Source organism: Poecilia formosa, unplaced genomic scaffold (genome assembly GCF_000485575.1).
Source record: "Poecilia formosa unplaced genomic scaffold, Poecilia_formosa-5.1.2 Scaffold61, whole genome shotgun sequence".
In the NCBI taxonomy this organism is placed as follows: domain Eukaryota; kingdom Metazoa; phylum Chordata; class Actinopteri; order Cyprinodontiformes; family Poeciliidae; genus Poecilia; species Poecilia formosa.
The window spans coordinates 2,621,183-2,640,837 of NW_006800000.1; the positions used below are offsets into that span (position 1 = coordinate 2,621,183).

At 38.1% G+C, this 19,655-nt stretch overlaps 1 protein-coding gene across 6 annotated transcripts in view; it reads left to right on the forward strand.

Moving 5' to 3' along the window:
• The window catches only part of nfat5b (nuclear factor of activated T cells 5b), a 37,700-nt gene that overhangs the window by 1,362 nt on the left and 16,683 nt on the right, over positions 1 to 19,655 (forward strand). For 2 of the 6 annotated variants that reach the window (XM_007554135.2, XM_007554136.2), the window contains exon 2: positions 18,400 to 18,525. The exons of 1 other annotated variant lie outside the window; for it this stretch is intronic. In XM_007554135.2, coding sequence (XP_007554197.1) covers positions 18,400 to 18,525 — 126 coding nt within the window. Of the gene's footprint in view, positions 1 to 14,811; positions 15,579 to 18,399; positions 18,526 to 19,655 lie in introns of those variants that run through there. 3 more of the 6 variants (XM_016672486.1, XM_016672487.1, XM_016672489.1) reach the window with 3 other exon arrangements.

A 19,655-nucleotide genomic window follows, 5' to 3' on the forward strand; every position in this document is an offset into this window, starting at 1 on the left:
TTTACTTGTCTTTGCAGATAATCCAACTCACGTGTAAATGAACTAATTGGAGTGCTGTTTACAAAGTGCAACACATTCTGAGAAAAATACATTCCATTTCACAACAATGTTGGTAGGTAAAAAAAAAAAAAAAGATCTGGATGAGCAAGGTGAAATCCAGCCATTTGAGAGACAAGCAATTTAGACATAACTCCACCTCAGCTTTTGGTTCATAGGTGATGAAAGACAAAGTTACCTCATCTAAGCTTAGTTTTACAAAATGCTTAAGTCATACTTTTGGATAATTTTTTTGTAACCAATGCCCCAAGCTGCTGTACACAGCATTGTAAAAGGTGGTGTATATCAGACAAAAACAGCAGGTTTTTATATGCAAATTATATGTGCAAAAAGAATATTTTTTATCCTAATTAGCTCAATTAGGATTTGAGCTAACTGTGTTGTGCAAAAACATCAAAATACAAGTTGGCTTCCTTTACACTGAGAGCTTAAGCTGCTTGAGGGAATACTAAAGGCCAAAAGTGTCCAAAGAAGGTTCAGTGGACTGCTCCTTATGGATACCCATTCAATTTCAATGCATGCTTCATCCTTGCAGGACGGCAGAAATATCGTGAGCTATTTACACTAGTCGATGGGCGAGAAGTTGGGTAAACCCCTGACAGGTCACCAATCCATTACAGATCTACAAAGAGATTGAAAGTCATGTACACACTCACTTACACCTAAGGTCGGTTGGAGGGAACTATTAAACTAAAATACATGTTTTTGTAAAGTGGCAGGAAATTTGCCGAGCTGAAAAGAACCTTGCCTTATTTGTTTATCATTTCTTCATTGTACTCAGCAGGCATGTCTACATCCACTCTCCAACTACCTAATCCATTTACTTCAGCTGTTCTTGTCACTTGTCCATGTCGTAGAACTTATTCCTCTAAATTGTCCTGATTTTAGATTGGTTCATCCAGACTGTAAAAATCAAATCAAATCAAATGTAATCCTGACATACAAGCTTCATCTCAAAGACCTATTTCAGAAAAGGCATCAATGCATAAGATATTTTCTTGGATATATTAATGGAGAATACACATAGGAAAAAGAAACATAAATGTAACACAATTTGCAAAATGGCCTACTAGGTAGCAACTATGCGTATTTGCTACCTTTGAGGTCAGGTGGACTGCTGAGCGGATGATGAATAATACCTTTTATAGCTGTGTTGAAGGCCAACACACCATTACAGCCTATACAAGGCTGTACTTTATTATCCACCAATAAACTCAAATAGTACATCTTAAGATCATTCTTTAAAAGTCCTCCATTTCACCTTTAAGTGCACAATTTATTCCTCTTCTCAAAGAGGGTAAATTATTTGAACTTGTTATAAACAGTGACAAAAGTTGGCTTCCTGGTTTTCCAATGATATGTCAGATAATTGCAGCCCTTAATGTTAAGATCCCTGAGTCCTAATTACTAATCACACTCTTGTATCTCTTTATCAGCTCAGCTGTCACATGTAATTGCATTATTGTGACATTGTTTTGTAAGTCAACTCCTCTGGTCTTTTACAGATTTACTCTGTTGTTTGAAAGAAAAAAAAATACTCACAATTGTCAATATTGATGAGTTGTACCAAAAAATGCCCATAAATTCAAGTAGATTTTTTTTTTCCTTTTTCTTTTTAATATCTATGTAGCATCTAGCCATGTTCTCCTTTGGGCAACAAGCTCTTTGTAGGGAGCTCATTTTTAGCTTGAGAGTAGCCCAGGGAATACCAAGGAAAAGCAGAATGCTTTAACAATAGCTCTCAAGACAGGAAGGCATTTTGTGCTACTTTTTGTAGTCCGTGAGGGACTTCTGGTTAATGATTGTATTAAAATGCCTTCCCTGCAGTTTCACTGTAAAAATGAAGAATGTTACGGCTTCAGTATACATTCTGGTTAGCCTATTTAACAATTGTAAGCCCTCAGATCTCGACATACTTCTTTTTTTTATTTTTTATTGACACCCACCTTAGCTTGGCCAATAATTAACTCTTGGTCTCCTCTGTGTATAAACCGAGGTTTAAATAGCACTCTATTAATATTGACTCTACTGTGTCAGGCAAACTTAGCGGCATGCGCTTAAAAATACTCAACTGCCTTGAAAGCTAGCGGATATGTAAGGAAACCCAAAAAGTATGGCAGAGGGGGAAAAAAATGGAAAGCAGAATAATTATTTTTATTTGCATTAGATCGATTTGTATTCCAGTTGGCACACTGTCAACTGTGTCCTGTTCTTGTTGTGGGCTTGTCTCATTAATACGATCTGTTCTCAGATATCCACTTCAACAAGAACATCGTGACTCATTCATCTTGAGAACTTGAATTCCTTGAAATATTATAGAGAAGCAATGTTTTGTTTTTGTTCAGAACGTTCTCGGTCACATCTTCATCTGTTAAAACATCAGTCCAAACCGGTTCTGCATACTTCCGACTCTCATTTTAGCTGGCAACCATATCCCTATGCCACAAAAAATGATCAAATATCATTTATGATCAAATAAATGATATTTGATCATTTATTTCATATGATCAAATATGAAATTCTTGATTTATTTCATATGATCAAGAATATTTTTTTAAGTGTATGAAATTATTCAGAAGCATTTGGTTTACTGGGATTTTTATGAACAACCAAAAAAGAATGGTCTGAAAAGGAGAAAATGTCAAAAAACAAAACAAAAGGAAAGCAGAATAATTAATTTTATTTGCATTAGATCGATTTGTATTCCAGTTGGCACACTGTCAACTGTGTCCTGTTCTTGTTGTGGGCTTGTCTCATTAGTACGATCTGATCTCAGATATCCACTTCAACAAGAACACCGTGACTCATTCAGCTTGAGAACTTGAATTCCTTGAAATATTATAGAGACACAATGTTTTGTTTTTGTTCAGAACGTTCTTGGTCACATCTTCATCTGTTAAAACATCAGTCCAAACCGGTTCTGCATACTTCCGACTCTCATTTTAGCTGGCAACCATATTCCTATGCCACGCTATGATCAAGAATATTTTTTTTCTAAGTGTCTGAAATTATTCAGAAGCATTTGGTTTACTGGGATTTTTATGCACAACCAAAAAAGAATGGTCTGAAAAGGAGAAAATGTCGCTGGTAGAACTGTTGTGTGCACATAAATGTCCACACAACATTTATATGTTGTAAGAATTTGCAGGTTGTTTCAAGATTGAAGAAAGAAGATAGTTGTTCAAATTACAGCGTTTTGCAACCAAAGTAAACAGAATACCATCTCTGAATGTGCAATATGTCAAACTTTGAAGGAGAGGTGCCACAACAGCAAACCTCCTGGCAGCTAAAAACAGGAGACTGAGGCTTACACTTCACAGTATTGGAAAAGTGTTGTCTGGTCTGATGAGTTAAGATTTCTGCTGCAACATAATGCAAGGATCCATCCAACCTTCTACCAACAGTTAAGGCTGGTAGTAATGGTGTAGGGGACATATTTCTTAACACACATTGGGGTCCATGATACCAGTTGATAATTGTTTAAAGTGTTGTTGCTGACCATGTCCACAAATCTCCCTGTATACTGGGCCAAACATCTCAACCTAAGCCTTTACTGTGGCTGAAGAAACATTTTGCTTTGGTTGCCATGTCTTCATGGTCACTAATGGGTCAGTCATCATGGGTGTCACTTCTCAGTTATGCAAAATTGATATCTTGACTAGCATGTTAAACATCTAGATGAAGGGGGTTAAGGAAATTGAAAGTGTACAGATCAACATATTTGGATCTAAAATGTTTTTCGTCCTCATTACTGCCCCTTTGCTGCTTTAAATATGACCTCAACAATGCATCTGTTTATTTCAAAATACAGCTCTGGAAAAATGAAAAGCCCACTGCACTGAACCCCATTGAAAACCTCCCGGTTATTCCATCAAACATTGATTTCTGAACTCTTTCTGAGTTAAAACACTAGTATTGCTGTTTCTTAATGAATATGAACTTGTTTTCTTTACATTATTTGAGGTCTGAAAGCGCTGCATCTTTTTTTGTTATTTTGACCATTTCTCATTTTCTGCAAATAAGTACTACATTTTTGCTTAAAAGTTCAGATACATGTTGTCAGTAGTTCATGGAATAAAAGAACAATGTTCATTTAAATCAAACGTGTATTAAAAGTAAAATCAGAGACATTGATCATTTAATGTTGTCTCTTAATTTTTGTCCAGAGCTGTATATCTTGTTTATAAAAAGCAATCAGTGCAGTGATGTTTGGAATTCACACCTCTTAAAGTTGTGTTTGTGTGTGTTTATACCCTTATCTTCTGCTCCATCTCTTTGATTAATTATTAACCCTCGCCAAACTTCAGTAAGAAGTCTAATCGGGGTCAGGTCAAAATATCACCTCCTTTGGTATTTACTGCACACTTGTGACTTTGTTTGGGCCGCGACAAATCAATGTCTGAGTGGTTTAACCTGTTAAAGAGCCTGGAGGTGTTACTTGGCTATCCGTCTTGTGTGAAATTGCAAGTTGAAGTTGGAGTCTCAAACAGCTCCTTATTTTAACATTTTTCTTGAAATAATGTGTTGCTCATTTATCTAAATACTTTGGCCAGCAAGTCTGGGCATGGGTGCAGAAATACAATTCAAAAAGTTGCTACATAGAATAAAGCAACTCCAAAAGCTCAATATTAAAGCTAATGTTACTCTTTGCAATACCACGTGTGCATGTTCCACACTTTATCAGAGGAGAAAAGCAGTTTTTAGATCTGCATCTTGGATGTTTTGCATGCACAACAGGAGGCTAGAATCAACTTTTACGCTGTGCAACTAAGTTGTCGCTCTCAGATGACCTCTGAAGTATTACAGGCATGCCGGTGTTGCAGGTTTTCCATTCTGCCAAAGGCGTTTCTTTTTAAAATAGGAGACTTTTGTTTCCTGGGACTGTTTCAGATTAGCCGGTTTGCTGTATTTATGTGATGAAAGCAGATTTTCACCTGTTAAGTCTAGATACTTTTTTTCTGGACAAATGTTGCAGGATATCAGGGAGTCACTGAGAAAAAGGACAGTGTCATGACAGAAGTCTGCATGTGCAAATTTTTTTTTTTTTTTTTTTTTTTTTACCCGGTAATGCTTAAGGTCTTTTTTTTGTGGTTAATTAGCAGAATCATATTCCATGAATGTGTTTTCCATTCACTATCATGCATAGAGTTCAGTCTCTCCATGACCGTATGCAGATTAAATATTCACTTTTACATTCTGCAGTCTGAATGTGGACAGTGTAAGGGAGAGAAGAAGCATTCAGTATGGCCAGCGCTTTCGCTTGCCTTCATCTTCAGGGAGATTTCTCTCACTCTTTTGCGAAAAGCCCAAAGCACCTGTGAGATCTAACAACCCTCGTGCGCCTCTCTGCAGCAAGGCGATTGTGAACTAAGACATTAAATATTAAGCGAGATGAATCTTGGCTGGTTGCAGTCTTTCCACTGGCAAAGTACAGCAGTTAAGGTGTCAGACCCTTATAACGTGACTGTACAGACTGTGTTACCAGGTCTCAAGGTATTTTATTAGTCAAAATTAGAGTAAACATCTTCCTCAGCTAAAGATTATTCAACTTTTAAATTACTTTAATTTTTAAAGTCTTAAAAATAACAAAATATGCACATAAGGCTTCCTACTGAAAGAGTATTGGGGTAAGTAGAATGCCTATAGCTTGTAATCCAGTCTACAACTTTATGAACCCCCTCCTCCCTCCCTTTGTTATCATTTTTTAGTTGGGACTGCTCCAGCAAGCTCTCAATACAAATGGCTTTTAACAAGCCCTCTGACGTGCTTTGGCCTTTTTGAAGGTTGACTTCACCTGGCTCTTGTTAGCCATCTTTTTTCCCCGTGGTGCTCTTCACTTTGCAGTTTTAGCAGCTGAATTTTTAACTACATTGGTCATGCGAATTGTGTTGTTAATAACCAGATGGAATTAATTAGCTCATCTGTCTTTGCCATGCCTTCTTCTCATCTGCTACAAAATTCAGAGCGTTTTTGCTATTGCAGATGGCAGCGAGGCATTTTATGCAGCGGTCTCATAACAAAATGAATTGCTCATATTCTGGATTTTGTAATTGCTGCACACAGTTATGTGGGAAGAGGTGAATGCATTGCAAAATCAGATCAAGACAGTAGATAGGTACATGACGCAACGAGTTCATACATGTACGAGTTCACACGTTTGCTGGCAGATGTGTGAGGTAGGATGAGGCTGTTTGTTACAGACACTTTCTCATGGATGTTGGCGCTCAAACTGTAGTGGTGCTTGTGTGGACAATCAGGAGACCAAAGCTGCAGGTTTGTAGATGTTGCGCTATTTTACTCCATGTATACTATCATGATGCCGTTTGGTCATTTTGGGCTTAGACACATTTTTAATCTGGACACTATTTCTGCCGGTGCAAAGACAAGTTCTTTAGCGGCATAGAACTTGCAATGGACTTCTTGGTTGCAATATTAGGCATACATAGCCTTGGATATTTTAATGTTATGAATCAAAACTCTGCCTGCAGGTAATATGTTTAGTCAGTCGTTTGGAACTTCAGTGCGATGCTGAAGAAAAAATGGAGAGACCTATTTGAGTAAATGGAAACTAGTGTTGCCAATATTCAACTATAGTCTTGAATTTGAAAGTTGTCTTTATTTCTAGGACTGCAATATATCAGAACAATGTGTAATGATGGTTCTGTTTCTAAAATGTGTGCTGATTATTTTGATTATGATTAATCAATTTTTTTTTTTTTACTCTTTTCATTGCAATCAATAAACAACGTCCTCCCCCCATATCTTATGAGCTTTTATGCAAAGTGCGTCAGGGAATTAAGGGGGTGTTAGAGTTCCTGGGCAAATAAGCATATGCACAGCATGAATGTATGACATCTGAAATATAATTTCTTGCCAAATACTGCAATATTGCACACACTTGATACCACAATGATCTTTGTGATTAGATTGTGCACTGTTGCTCATTTCTTCGCAAAGAATGACGTTGTTTTGCAAAATCTACAAAACGTGTACAGCAAAGGTTTGGTTTAAATTATTTTAAACTTAAACCAAACCTTTACTTATGTAATGAACGTTTGGTCATCACAATGTGATACGTGCCCTCAGGTATGTCAGTCTTGAAACAGGGTTTTCCCTCACTATATGCTTTCAGCAGCATTATCCAAGGTGGGGGCGCCTGCAGGGAAAGAATCTGCCCTTGAGTGATTTTACCTTCTTTCTTTTTTTTTTTGTTTTTCCTTTTTCAAAGTAAATGACAGGGGCTCTCTCATCAAGGCTTTTACAAAAATAAAAAATTCAAAAACCTTTAGAAATGCACACCACCTTTGGGATAAATTAGTAATTAATCTTGCAGTTTCACAGCACCTATGTCTCAGCGTCCTGTGTTGTTGTTTTCTGAGTCGTCCTTTGCTTCCTCGGGTGACTGGTAGGACTGGAACAAACTGCAGTGTTGGTCCATCTGAATTTCCCCAGTATCCTGTCATTGTCTGAATTCAGTCAACCCCGGTGGCTCAACGAAAAGTCCTGCACAAATTCAGGACAAATCTACTGGCAATCGGGGCCAAATCTACATATTTACTGTAAACATTCTCTGCTTTCAGGAGTGAAATTAAATTGTAAATGAAGGAATCTGGCTTCATTTCTTGCCCAAAACTTCTTTTTGTTGTCTTTGTCAGAGGATAGTTATCTCTTCCTTGAACTTTCTTCATGCTCTCCAAGTCTTGTTGTTTAATTTTTTTGATTGTTTGTTTGTTTTAATACACGAGAAGCTATTGAAGGTCATCTTAGCTCTTGACATAATCAGAGTCACGTTAACCTTGTCCCCAGTTGCTCAGGAATAGTTTGAGTAAAATTCAAAGGTTACATTTGCTTTAATGCCCCCACACACAAATCTCGCCTTAGCACAAATAGTGACTACAAACAGTAAACTAAAAAGAACTCAGCTGAAAAATGTTAATCTGTAAAACGGAAATCAAGTTGGTATCAACTCCATTTTTTTCCTAATTACTCTCATAACATTGAGCCATAATAATATATAGTATCGGTGTTTTTTTCTCAGAGTGGCTACATCTCTAGCCACTACTTCTTGTTTCATAGTTGAGGAAGTGGGAAGATCCTGATGAGTGTATGAAGACTTCGCCAACAGGAACGATGATGATTGTGTGTCTCCATCTTGACAAGCTGCAGCTTGCCTGAGGATGAGCAATACTGTGACTCCACAGATTTTTCTTCTTCATGCTTCTGCTTGACTCTACTACCAGTTGTTTATATTGACTTAAATCATGAACCAGCATGCAGGACCTGTTCAGAGCAGTGAGCGTGCAGTTTGTGAAGGTGTCTGTGTGAACTGGATTGAACAGTACTTGGAAGGAGAAATAAAATCTTATGTGTTTCTCAATTTAGTTTTGGTCCAACAAAAGTTTGCAAAGGCTTTTTGGGATCTTCTTTCTCAGATCCCTGGGATTTTCTTTTAGAAATTAGCAGACTTTCCAAATCCTTAATTAAACTGAACAGTAAATCATCTTAAAGGAGCAGTATTATGTATTTTTTTCAGGCATATGGTGCCCTTTTCTTTTTTTTGCACAATTAGGTAACTATGTTACCTTCAGCTGTTATAAAGATTGCCTATAAATCAAATATAACTTAAAAGAAATTTGACTTTGTAATTTGACCTCCGTCTCTTTAAAAACTCTTGCTCTTTCTGAAACTCCACTTTCCATAAGTCATCACAACATCGCTCCTCTATTAACCCTTTGCCAATGTTTTTCCCAGCTCACATATGATCTCATATAATAAGCTTCAGATGCACAGTTCCGCCAGGTGTTTGCTAATTTCTTCTGGCTAGTCTGAAGGAGCTCAGTTGGGGAGTTGTGAGGGAGGGCTGCTCTGCAATGTAGAAGCTTGGAAACTGCAGCTCCGAGGAGGAGTTGTGCTTCGAAGGCAGCACTTAGTCCACCCTGGCGTGGCAAAATGGTTGCCACAGGAGCTTAAAGGATTTCTCAAACATGCATGAAAGAATAAAGGCAACACTTCAAGTATTTTTTATTTTTTAATTTTTTTTGATGAAGGAATAACATAACATGATGTAAAGCTCAAAAAAGTCCATTTTAAATAATACTGCACTTTCAGGTAATTAAATATTAATCTCAATCAGGTCTGTAGAACGATTTTCCACAGCTACTTAAAACTCCACTTTTTAAAAAAACAATATCTCAGGAAACAAGCAGGGAAACGTAAGACAGTATGAGGTGTGTTTTAAAGTAAGAGCTTTGTGAGGCTTGGTCAGACCTACGGGTTGTTTTTATTTAAAGCCGTGACTGTTTTGAAATGACATCTCAGTTTACAAAAAAAAGTGGGATTAGGTTTCTGGTTCTGCTTTCTTATTCACAATTGGTCTATTGTGAACTTCTGATTGCCTGGAGACTCCAACACACCTTCCCGGTGGGTGTGTTGATCCGGTGCCAGGTGACCCTCTTTCAGTCGGTTTCAGTTTATTCTTATCTTCTTATCAATAAACTCAACAACTTTTCCTTTTGGGATCAGTCCATGGATCTTTCCAGAAGAGGATTACTACAACACCACAAGCTGTTTCCAAATCTTCATTGAATTTGTAAGTGGGCTGTTCACCGTGTGCTGCTGTCCTCTTCAAAAGAACTTTGGCAGGAGTCTGAAAGTATTTACCACCTGGATTACATTGTGTAGGTCATTGCCATGATTCCAAAATTACTCTTGCCTTTGAGAGTGTGAACATGGAAACTTGTGTGTGTCCTGCTGGCACAGTGAGACGACAGCAGGTGCTCTGGAGTCCTGTACCTTTTGGAGTCGGGCCTGTTTTGATTGGCCTAGTTCTTGGCAGGGTCAATAATTGGACATTCTGTTGTGGTCCTTGTTGTTTGTGTAGGTGTGGTAGCGCATATTGACCTGGAGGCTTCTGCACTTTGTGCTCATTCTGCAACAATGTTTTCTAGTGGTATGGATCAAACTGACATCTTCATGGATTCAATTCTTCATCGTGGACTTTTTGCATTGCCAGTGATTAATGTTGACACCGTTAAAATTCTATACTGCGGAGGAAGCTAGTTAATTAGGTTGACATGTTAAGCCTCAAGCTTAAGAAACAAACTATAACATGCTAATTATTAAACTCAGCATTGGCTGTTGGGAGGAGAGTCTTATTAACTTTACGCCTGTGTTTGTTGTTTACATTAGGGCTCGCCCTCGTATTTACTGTACATGTTTAAAACTATTACTAATGTTCCTGTCATGCTGAGATTAGGAACCGTTTCCAAAAAGTGAAAATATGTAGTTTGACAGGTACGTATTTGGCTGTCTTTAGTCAACACAAATGTTATAATAGAACGAAACAGAGCCTTGCTGGTCATGAACTTTCTTATTGGTGCACAAAACATAATTGTTAGAAATGGAAAAGAACTAACAAGAAGAAAAATGTTTGTAAAATGAAATGAAAACCAGTTTAATGTTGCACATTAAGGAATTGTTAAGGTAGCAAAACAATATAATAAAAGTTTTCCATCCAACAAAGAAATTAGACTAATTGAAAGTGCGTCATGTAATGCCAGCTCATGAAAACGGGATTGATTTTCAAATGAGTCGCTGATGTGGTTAACCTAACAGCTGGGTGATGTTACACGACCAGTGAATGTTTGCGTGCAGTGTGGCTAAAGACCTTTCCTGTTGCTTCAGCATGGGTTTCCTGTGAGTCTGGCAGAAATGCCTGTATTGGCACACCAATTCCACATTTTACAGTGTGGGACTGTAAAATGATTATGTGATGTTGTCAGATTTAGACTAAACCACATTGGTCTGGTTTTATTTAAAGTGTTGTGTAGATCTATGATACACTCTAGAATTTGAGGGTAAACATGGCAAGTTTTGGTAAATCTACGTGTGGGAGCCTGCTTGGGTTCTGTAAATACTTTGAATTCTTTTTGCTGGCTTGGACACAACTGCTTTATCTTTTGATTTCACTTCTAAGAGATGGGTTACAAAGTGTTGTGCTCCTCTGTAATTTAACTTTTACCTCAAATTAGTCTCCACCAAACAGTTCGGAATACCACTGACCCAGCTACCCAGTTGTATAGAGAACAACTTCAGCAAATAGCCTTACTTGTGTGCAGAATGGGGCTACAGTTTCAGTGTTTGGCTCTCATTTGTAGTTCGGTGTGAAGTCTGCGATAGTGCTGGGTGTTTGTTGAAAGCAAGTCATGTAAACTGATGCCTGGCGGTTGTTCATTGTCGCCTCAGGATTAGCTTCCCTGAAACAGCTACATGCCAAACTTTAAGCACAAACGAGTTTGCCCGTTCCAAAGCCTCACTGACCTCAACCTTTTCAAATGACGGCTGGAAGACTTTGTTATTAAGCTGTGAAAGTGTCGAAGTTACAGCTTCAAGAATATTTCTTTAGAAATTGTCAGTCACTTACTGCATTCCAATTAATTATGATGACTGATAGGGTTCTCTTTTTGTACTAAAGCCCTTATAATGCTTTATTTCTTGATAAACACTTGCTTACCTATAAAATATTTGATATGTTTTCAGTATTTTTCTACAAGTTCAACAGAATGAATAGGTAGCTAGCCTTATTTGTTTTCTTAACTGAAACAGCTGGGAGTGTGAAAAAGAGCAATGGATGGTTTCAGACGGTTGTTGTTCTGATGGTCTTTGCTTTGGTCCTGTTGGGTCAAATAAGCTGTACTTTGTGCAAATTCTGTATAAAACTGCTCTGTTTTTCTTATTTCCCACTTTAGCCGTCAAAAGAAAAATTTAAGTCAAGTTTATTTGTGCAGCACATTTCAGCAACAAGGCAGTTAGTTCAAAGTGCTTTACGTAATGAGAACGTCGTATTGAAATTATTGAGTAAAAAATTAATTTTACTTTAAAATAATACATTAAAATCCTAAACCGATTGAAGCATGTAATATGACAAAGTCATCACACATAAAAATTAAACACATCTGTTCGGTTATTTAAGAGAATAAGTTAGAAGTAATAGACTACTAGGCTGCAGCTTCATGCTTGTGTCTGCTACACATGCAAACTCACACCTGGACTTCCTCTCTTCTGGATTTTCCAGCACTGTCTGGATTTTTAAAAATAGAAATGGGTGTGCAGGCTTATCTCCGCATACTCTAAATTTTGATGGTTGGGACACTATCCTGCGGTCTGTTTTCTTAAGTGTAAAGTATCATCGGAAGCATGCATTGGCTACTATCAATAACATGTCTTTAAAAAAATGTGTATGTTTATGTTAGAGGTGTGTAACCTATTTCCATTTTGAGTCGCATCAAGGTCATGGATGTTCAAACAAACCGTTAAAATATTATAGCTTCATCTCCATTTAAAGTGTACTTCTAAAAAATAAATAATAATTTGTTTTTAATCACAAAATTGTTATTTGCCCCTATATAAATAAAAACCCATTTGATTTTACTGTTAAAATAGTATTTAATCACATAGCTGTTATCTTAATGTTCTTTGTGCCCATCTAGCATCTTCAGGGCCACAAAAATTGCTATGATGGACCAGATTTGGCCCAGGGGCCTTTAGTTTGATGCACGTGGTAAGTGTGTTCATTATCGCCTGAAAATAACTGTCAAACCTTTATTCTGCTTAAAGTAAAGTTTGTTCTAAGTCTCTTAGTTTGCAGAGAAGTTTATTTCTGAAAAGAGCTGTGTCTAATGTTCAAAGGTCTTCCATAAGTTAAAAGCAGTCATGCCCACACTCATTTAAACAACATTCATCAACAAATATCCTCAATTTTAGTTTTTTCAAGGTCATTGCTTTTACTTTAAACCAGTTGCAATCAAATACATGTGCTTCTGCAACTACTAATTACGTCAACATGACTGCAGACATATTGTGGCCTCCGTATCAATCAATCAATTAATGAAACTTACTTGTGTAGCATATTTCATCAACAAAGCAGTTCAAAGAGCTTTACATCATAAAAATACAAAAATAAAATTCATAAAAACAAAATACAGTCGACAACTGAGAAACCATTGACAAGCATTTTATTTTGACATTGTAATGTCTGGCCATTGTTCCATTTTTTGCTTCAAAAGCAACTCTAAACAGGTGGGTTTTAGTTGATTTAGAGGAACTCAGTGTTTCAGATGTTTTGCAATTTTCTGGAAGTTTGTTCCAGATTTGTGCTGCATAGAAGCTGAATGCTGCTTCTCCATGTTTGGTTCTGGTCTGTTCTGCATTCTCAGAACCAGAGGACCTGTGTGATCTGGAAGGTTGATAGAGCAGCAGATATTTAATGTATTTTGGTGCTAAGCCAGTCAGTCATTTATAAATTAACAACAATATTTTAAAGTTTATTCTCTGAGCCAGTGTAAGGACTTTAGAACTGCGGTAATGTGCTCTATCATCCTGGTAGTGAGAATGCCAGCAGCAGCGTTATGAGTCAGCTGTGGCTCTCTGGTTATAGTGCAACTGTTCCGGTTAAGTTTATTAGCAAAAACGTTTTGTCAACAGCATTACAATGCTTTCTGCAAGCAATAACCACTTTGATGCAATGATGTGACTTTTTTCGTGGCTGTTGTGCAGGAGGATGTAAAGTAACTGACGTAAGCCTAGTCATGCAACATTCTTGAGAATATCTGTCTGATTTGGTCAGTTATTGTCGGTGTTGCATCAGTAGCATTGCAACCAGAAAATGCATCACTTATTATGACAAAAGACTCATATTGCTGGCTTTTATCTGTGTACATTTCTTTTCTCGTGCTCCTGGTTTGTTTTCAGTCTTCAACCACTACATGTCTTGGCTTTCACACACAAACATCTGCAGCCATCTTTGCATAAACATCACTTGCGAGGGCTGTCGAGTTTGTTAAGGTAATTTATCCCAACATTCAGTATGTTTACTCAGCTTAGGGTTTGTTTTTTTTTACCCATACTTTCTATATCACTGTATCCTGTTGCAAAGCTTACTTTCACTGATGTTATAAATGTAGTCAGATCACTGAGACTGTCAACTGCCGCTTCTGGGAAAATATGCTACCTCAGCATCTTTGTTAGCCAACAGTCACAGTCTTGGCATTTTTGTCAGTTGTTCTAATTATTGTCTCCATTCATATTATGGCTCTAGCATTTGATTTGAAATTGTGAAAGCAAACCTGACGAAGGAGATGTGTAATTCTTTTGCTGTGCGTATTGGTCGTGTTCCATAGAACCTTTAAGAAGTTATAGGGGACAAACTATGAAATCTACTGCAACTTTAAAATCTAAAAGCATGTTATCTGAAATTGAAAGGCTTGAAATGTCCAGTTTATGTGTACAGGACAGTTCAGCAACAAGGCAGTTCAAAGTGCTTTGCACCATAAAATCATAATAACGTAACCAATTATGAAACAAGCAATAAGCATACATTTTGTCAAATGCCATCATCAAAATCATCAAGCAAATGTACGTTGATCAATGTTCCACTAGCTACTAATCAAAGGCAACTCTAAACAGGTGGGTTATTATAGATTATTTTTAACCTATTAACACATTTGAAATGCTGTTTAAAAAATACCCTTTAAATAAAACTTAAATCACAAAATGACACACGGAAAAATCAAGCCCAACTTCTTTTTGTTGAAGGCTATTTTGACGAATCGCCTCATTGCAAACAGGCTTATTTTAAGCTGTTCATCAAATATAATTGGATTAAAACTAATTTTATGCCTTAATAATTTATTCATGTAGGACCTGAGATGCCATAAATCAAAGAAAAAAGTTTCTAAAAGCTTTTACTTTATGCACGTGTTAACTAAACAAGAATTCCATGTAAGCTTCTAATTTTAACTTTAAAATTTGTTGGCCACGTTTTATAGAAATAATTGAGACTGCATAAGTCTAATGTGGAAATACGCCACGTTTTTAATGCCCAGATCATTATTCAAGCATGGATGGTGCTGTTTTATCTCTATCCAGTTTCGTTGTGTTAACTCGCAAGAGACACAGAGGCTCAAAAGACATGTCCCCATGATCTGCGTTACTATGGAGTCCCAGGCAGCCCTTGTGTAGGCTTTGGCTGTAAACATTTCATGGTTGTTGTACATGGCTTGCTGCAGGACCCAGCCCCCCTCTGCTTGCTTTTTCCCCTCAGAGCTCGGAATAATCTCCGAATGCACCGACTAGGTGAGCTTAAAGCTTGCCCTCCTAATCGCGTCCTCTTAAGCGGTGTTTCTGCTAAGTTCAGACAGTCCACCTTGTGTAACAGTGCAGCCCACGGAGGCTTTCTGTGGCGGGGTTATACTACTGTTTTGTTTCTGCCTGACAGGATTCCACATGACAATGCCACTAACCTGTTGAGCGAGATGCAGAGCAGAAAAGGGTCTGCTGCACAATAAACAGGACAAGGAGAGAGGTGGGTGGAGTAGAAGAGGGGTGCACAGAAAAGAGTTAAATCACTCACTCAGCCAAAAAAATAAGGGTGCCACGCCCCAGGTGCCAGGGCTAGTAAGAGCAAGCAGCTGGAATGTGAGGGGGAAAATGAATGGGGAGTTTTAAGTCCTGCCATTCACATGGTGAGTGCCTTCTTATTTTCACCTTTAGCCTCTCTGGCTTACAACGTAAACATCAGAGGAGACGGTGAGGGTATAAATAGTAAACCTAAATCCCATGAAGCAGAATTTCTGCCATGGAGTCTGGATTGAAACCAGTAAGTGATTTGTCTTTAAAGTATGATTGGAAGGAATCTTAATTAGTTCAGGTAAGCTATTTAAATCAGGTCATCTTAATGGTATTAGCAGGCCAGATCATAGCTGACCACATGCTATCTGGTTTAGTAATGTGTTGTGATGATTTTCACTGACGGAAGGAAACTTAAAGTTGTTTTTCTGTGGTCAGACTTCAAAACGCAACTAGTATGAGGCTAAAAATGAGACTAAAATCAAAACAGCGAGTGGTGGTGTGTTTGAGTTAATATCGTTGACTTCCAGCTTTCTGACTATCGTTTTCTTTCTTTCTTTCTTTCTTTTTTTTTTTATATTTGCTCCTCTGTGAAAGGGACTGTGTCTGTCACATATAAATAAAGACTTGCGCTCTGTCTGCTCAGGAAGACACAAACACGCTCTGCAAAATGAGAGTTTCTGTTTTTTCTGCCTCCAAAAGCGTCATAGGAGCTGTGGAAACACTTTGAACAGTCCAGCCAGTGATTCGAGACCACTGCTCCTGAGAAGAGAGTGCATATTTTCTGTCTGTGCGGTCGGCAATCTGTTTACTGGAAGGGCTTTTTCAACTCTGAGCACATGTTGCTGCATGTGCAGTCTCTCAGAGAGCCACAAGACGACTACAATTTAAACTGTGAATTCAGAGGTTGAGAGAGCTTTTGTGGGCGTGACGGGGTGTTTTCTTGTTTGTTTGTTTTTGTGTGTGTGTGTGTCTGTGTGTGTGTGTGCTGTGCATGCATATGCAAGATATTTGTTTTGAGAACAGTGCAAACAACCAGCACACTGAAATCCTCTGTGTAAGCGTGGTCCAGAATGGGTCCAGTTTAAGCTCCGTTTATGGGAACGAACGAGGTCTCCCTGCTCCTGTAAAAGCAAGTTTTTTAGCGACCAGAGGCGTGGGTAGGTTTCAGTAGGTTCCAGGTTTGTCTATTGTACGCAGCGAGCGGTAACAATGGGAGGGTCAAGTATCTGATATACGCACCAAACCCTGGGACTCAGCTGCAAGTAATTAAAGCTGGCAGTTGGCAAAGACGAGAGTCAGGCGACTGTAATGGCTGCTCTAAGTTCATACCATAATATTTCGATAATGAATCAGTCTGCTAGTAAAAGTGTTGTCATGCTGTTGACCTAAGCCTCCCCCCCCCGCTCCTCTTCCTCATAACCCCGAGGCAGAAACAGAGGAGGGAGAGAAATGGTTTTGTGTGGCCCCGTTGTCTGTTTTGTAATGAGATCTTCTTTTTGTTTGATATGTCACAACTTTCGATCTGACCTCTTCATGGCTTGTTTTATTCCACATCATTTCAGACAAGGAATTACCAGTGTTGTAACAAGACATTCACATATGTAGGATGAGGGGCTAGGTACCTACGGTATGCACCTTGCAACTTTTAAACATTTTAATTAGAGATTGGTAATGATACATTAAAAAAACAAAAAAAAAACAGAATGATCTCTTTTGGACGTACGTTAAAAGTATAAAACACTGCTGCTAACTCTGTATCCAGCAGCAAATATCACAATTAAGTGCCAGTTTCCTGTTTTAGCTAAACAAAACCAAGAAAATATGATTTTAAAGGGTTTACATTGAAGCTTAGCACTGTTAGCATCGCTACTTGTAACAGTGTTATCATGTGATTGTCATGTAATTATAGTAACATGAAACAAAATAGTAGAGAAAATAATTATTTTTGGTAATTATTAACAAGATTGATAAACACACCGGTTTCTTATATTAAATGCAATCATTAGAAATTTGCATAAATATTACAATGTACAGAGCCACTGGGGCAATATGTATTCCCCTTAAGTGCCTTAAGTGACGTCACTTAAAATCTACAAGCTTGAAACTGAAAGATAAAAGAAAAATCCCAGGGTGTGTATGTGTAGTCAGAAGAAAAAGGAGCTGACCAGCCCCTTTTTAGCCCTCCTGTCGTCTCTGAGGCCTCGCACCCCAAGGCAGAGTCAGTCTGCAGGTCTATGACACACCCATCTTTAGCATTCACTGTTGGTGGTTTGTTGCTGTGGAGGCAATGCAGATATCAGGCTTTGACATGCATGAAGAATGACTGTAGTGTTGGTAATGTAGATGTCATGCTTCGACATGCAACAGGAGTGGTTTTAAAACGAGATAATATTTCTAGTTCTTCTCTATTAGCTTTGAGGCCCTTTTTTGGAAAACTTATTCGTAATATACATATATATATATATATAAATGCAGTTTCTCTATTTTCTTTTCAACCTACATAACGTTCTACTTAATGATTTGTAAACGATCGACTTGTTGTGCATTGTTGCGCATGCATGCATAGTTCTGCAGAGTCTGAAAATGATGCAAAGGTGTTTGACATCTGACACGGCATGACAGCCATTATGGCCACTATTTTCTTGTTGTTTTATCATACAACCTCGTTGCCAACCAGGTCATGAGTATGCTCCTGCAATTGCATATTTGAGCGGATGCACAATTGCATCATTGTTGTTGTATCATTGTTTCTGATAACCTCAGCTTAAAAAGATTAAATTCACAACCCTGATGTCTCGTGTCGTTCTTCATGTTTTCTGTTAGCCTCCAGGCTGACTCACTGGGATCTCTATCCTTCACTGACCAACACAAAAAAAGTCCTGTTAGTAAGTCACCTTTTTATTCCTTTTATTGGTCCCCCTACTTTCACAACAGAGTCAGTGTATGACCTTCTTGCCAGTGAGCTGAAGTTGCCTCCCTCCACTCAGCAGAGTCCAGAAGTCATGAGTCAAAAGAGCGACGGAGAGGCAGGCCCTCTCCCTTCAGCTCCTCTAGCATCAGGTAGGATCCTGCTTCTCCTTTCCTTATTTCTCCTCTCCAAGCAGGACTGATCTTGCCCCACCTCCCAAAAAATAAAAAATAAAAAAAATAAAAACACTACTCATGTAGCAGTCTGTACCTGTAGGCGAACACAAACACCTGCATGCATGAAGAAAACCTGTCAAACAGCTCAGCCTGCTGCTCTTTGATTTTTCACATGTGAGCAAAAAAAAAAAACAAGGCTGGAGAAGGAAGCTAATGTTTCTGGAATTGGGTCAGCTGAACATGCTTGCTTGCCTGTACCTGCTTGTTGGGATATCATTTTGTTGCCGTATCCTGCTGCACCAACAGATCTAATGTACAGCATGTTCAGCACATGGACCATAATTATCAACTTTAATATTAATGCGTCAAAGATAAAATTAGGGGCGTGACTGAATGTTATGATAAAGTTAGAGAAGCTGGGAAAGATGCTTTTGCCTACAGGTTTTTGCTAAAGTGGCTTTGGCGGAAATGGAGCTGTTGTCTCACAGAAGTAAATCTCATTAGCTGGTAAATATAGACGTCCAGAAACAAGACTCTGTGGTTAATTAGCCTTTTCCACTGCTCCACACGACAACAAAAGGCTCCAATTTAATTAAATAATCATAATCATGTTTGTGGTCTCGGTGGGTGGAGAAAGGAGAGAGACCTTGTTTCTGTGCGTTCTCAGGTTGATGGATATGCGAGGATTAACAGAACTGAGAACAGTCAACTTCAAAGCATGAGTCAAAATTGACCAAAATCAGAAAATCATGCAATCTGTTGACATTTTGAGTTTGAGATATTTTTTTTTCTTATCCTGCGGTGTCTTGATGTTCTCTGGAAAGTTAGAGCTTGTCTGGCCATGGGTAAATACTCTGAGAAAAATTGTAAACAATAAATTGCAACCACAGAATTTGAAGACCTTTTGTCATCAAATGTTTGTTTTTGTCATTAAAACTTCTGGCATGCTATAAATCCCACCTTTCCTTTACCTCTTTCTGCTGGCAGTGCATGAAGACGAAGCAAGCATATATTTTGCTAAGTATATTATTTGCTCCCATTTTTCTATGTACAGCAGTTATTTCATGACTCTCTTAGTATTTGTTACACGTTTTAAGGTTTCATTT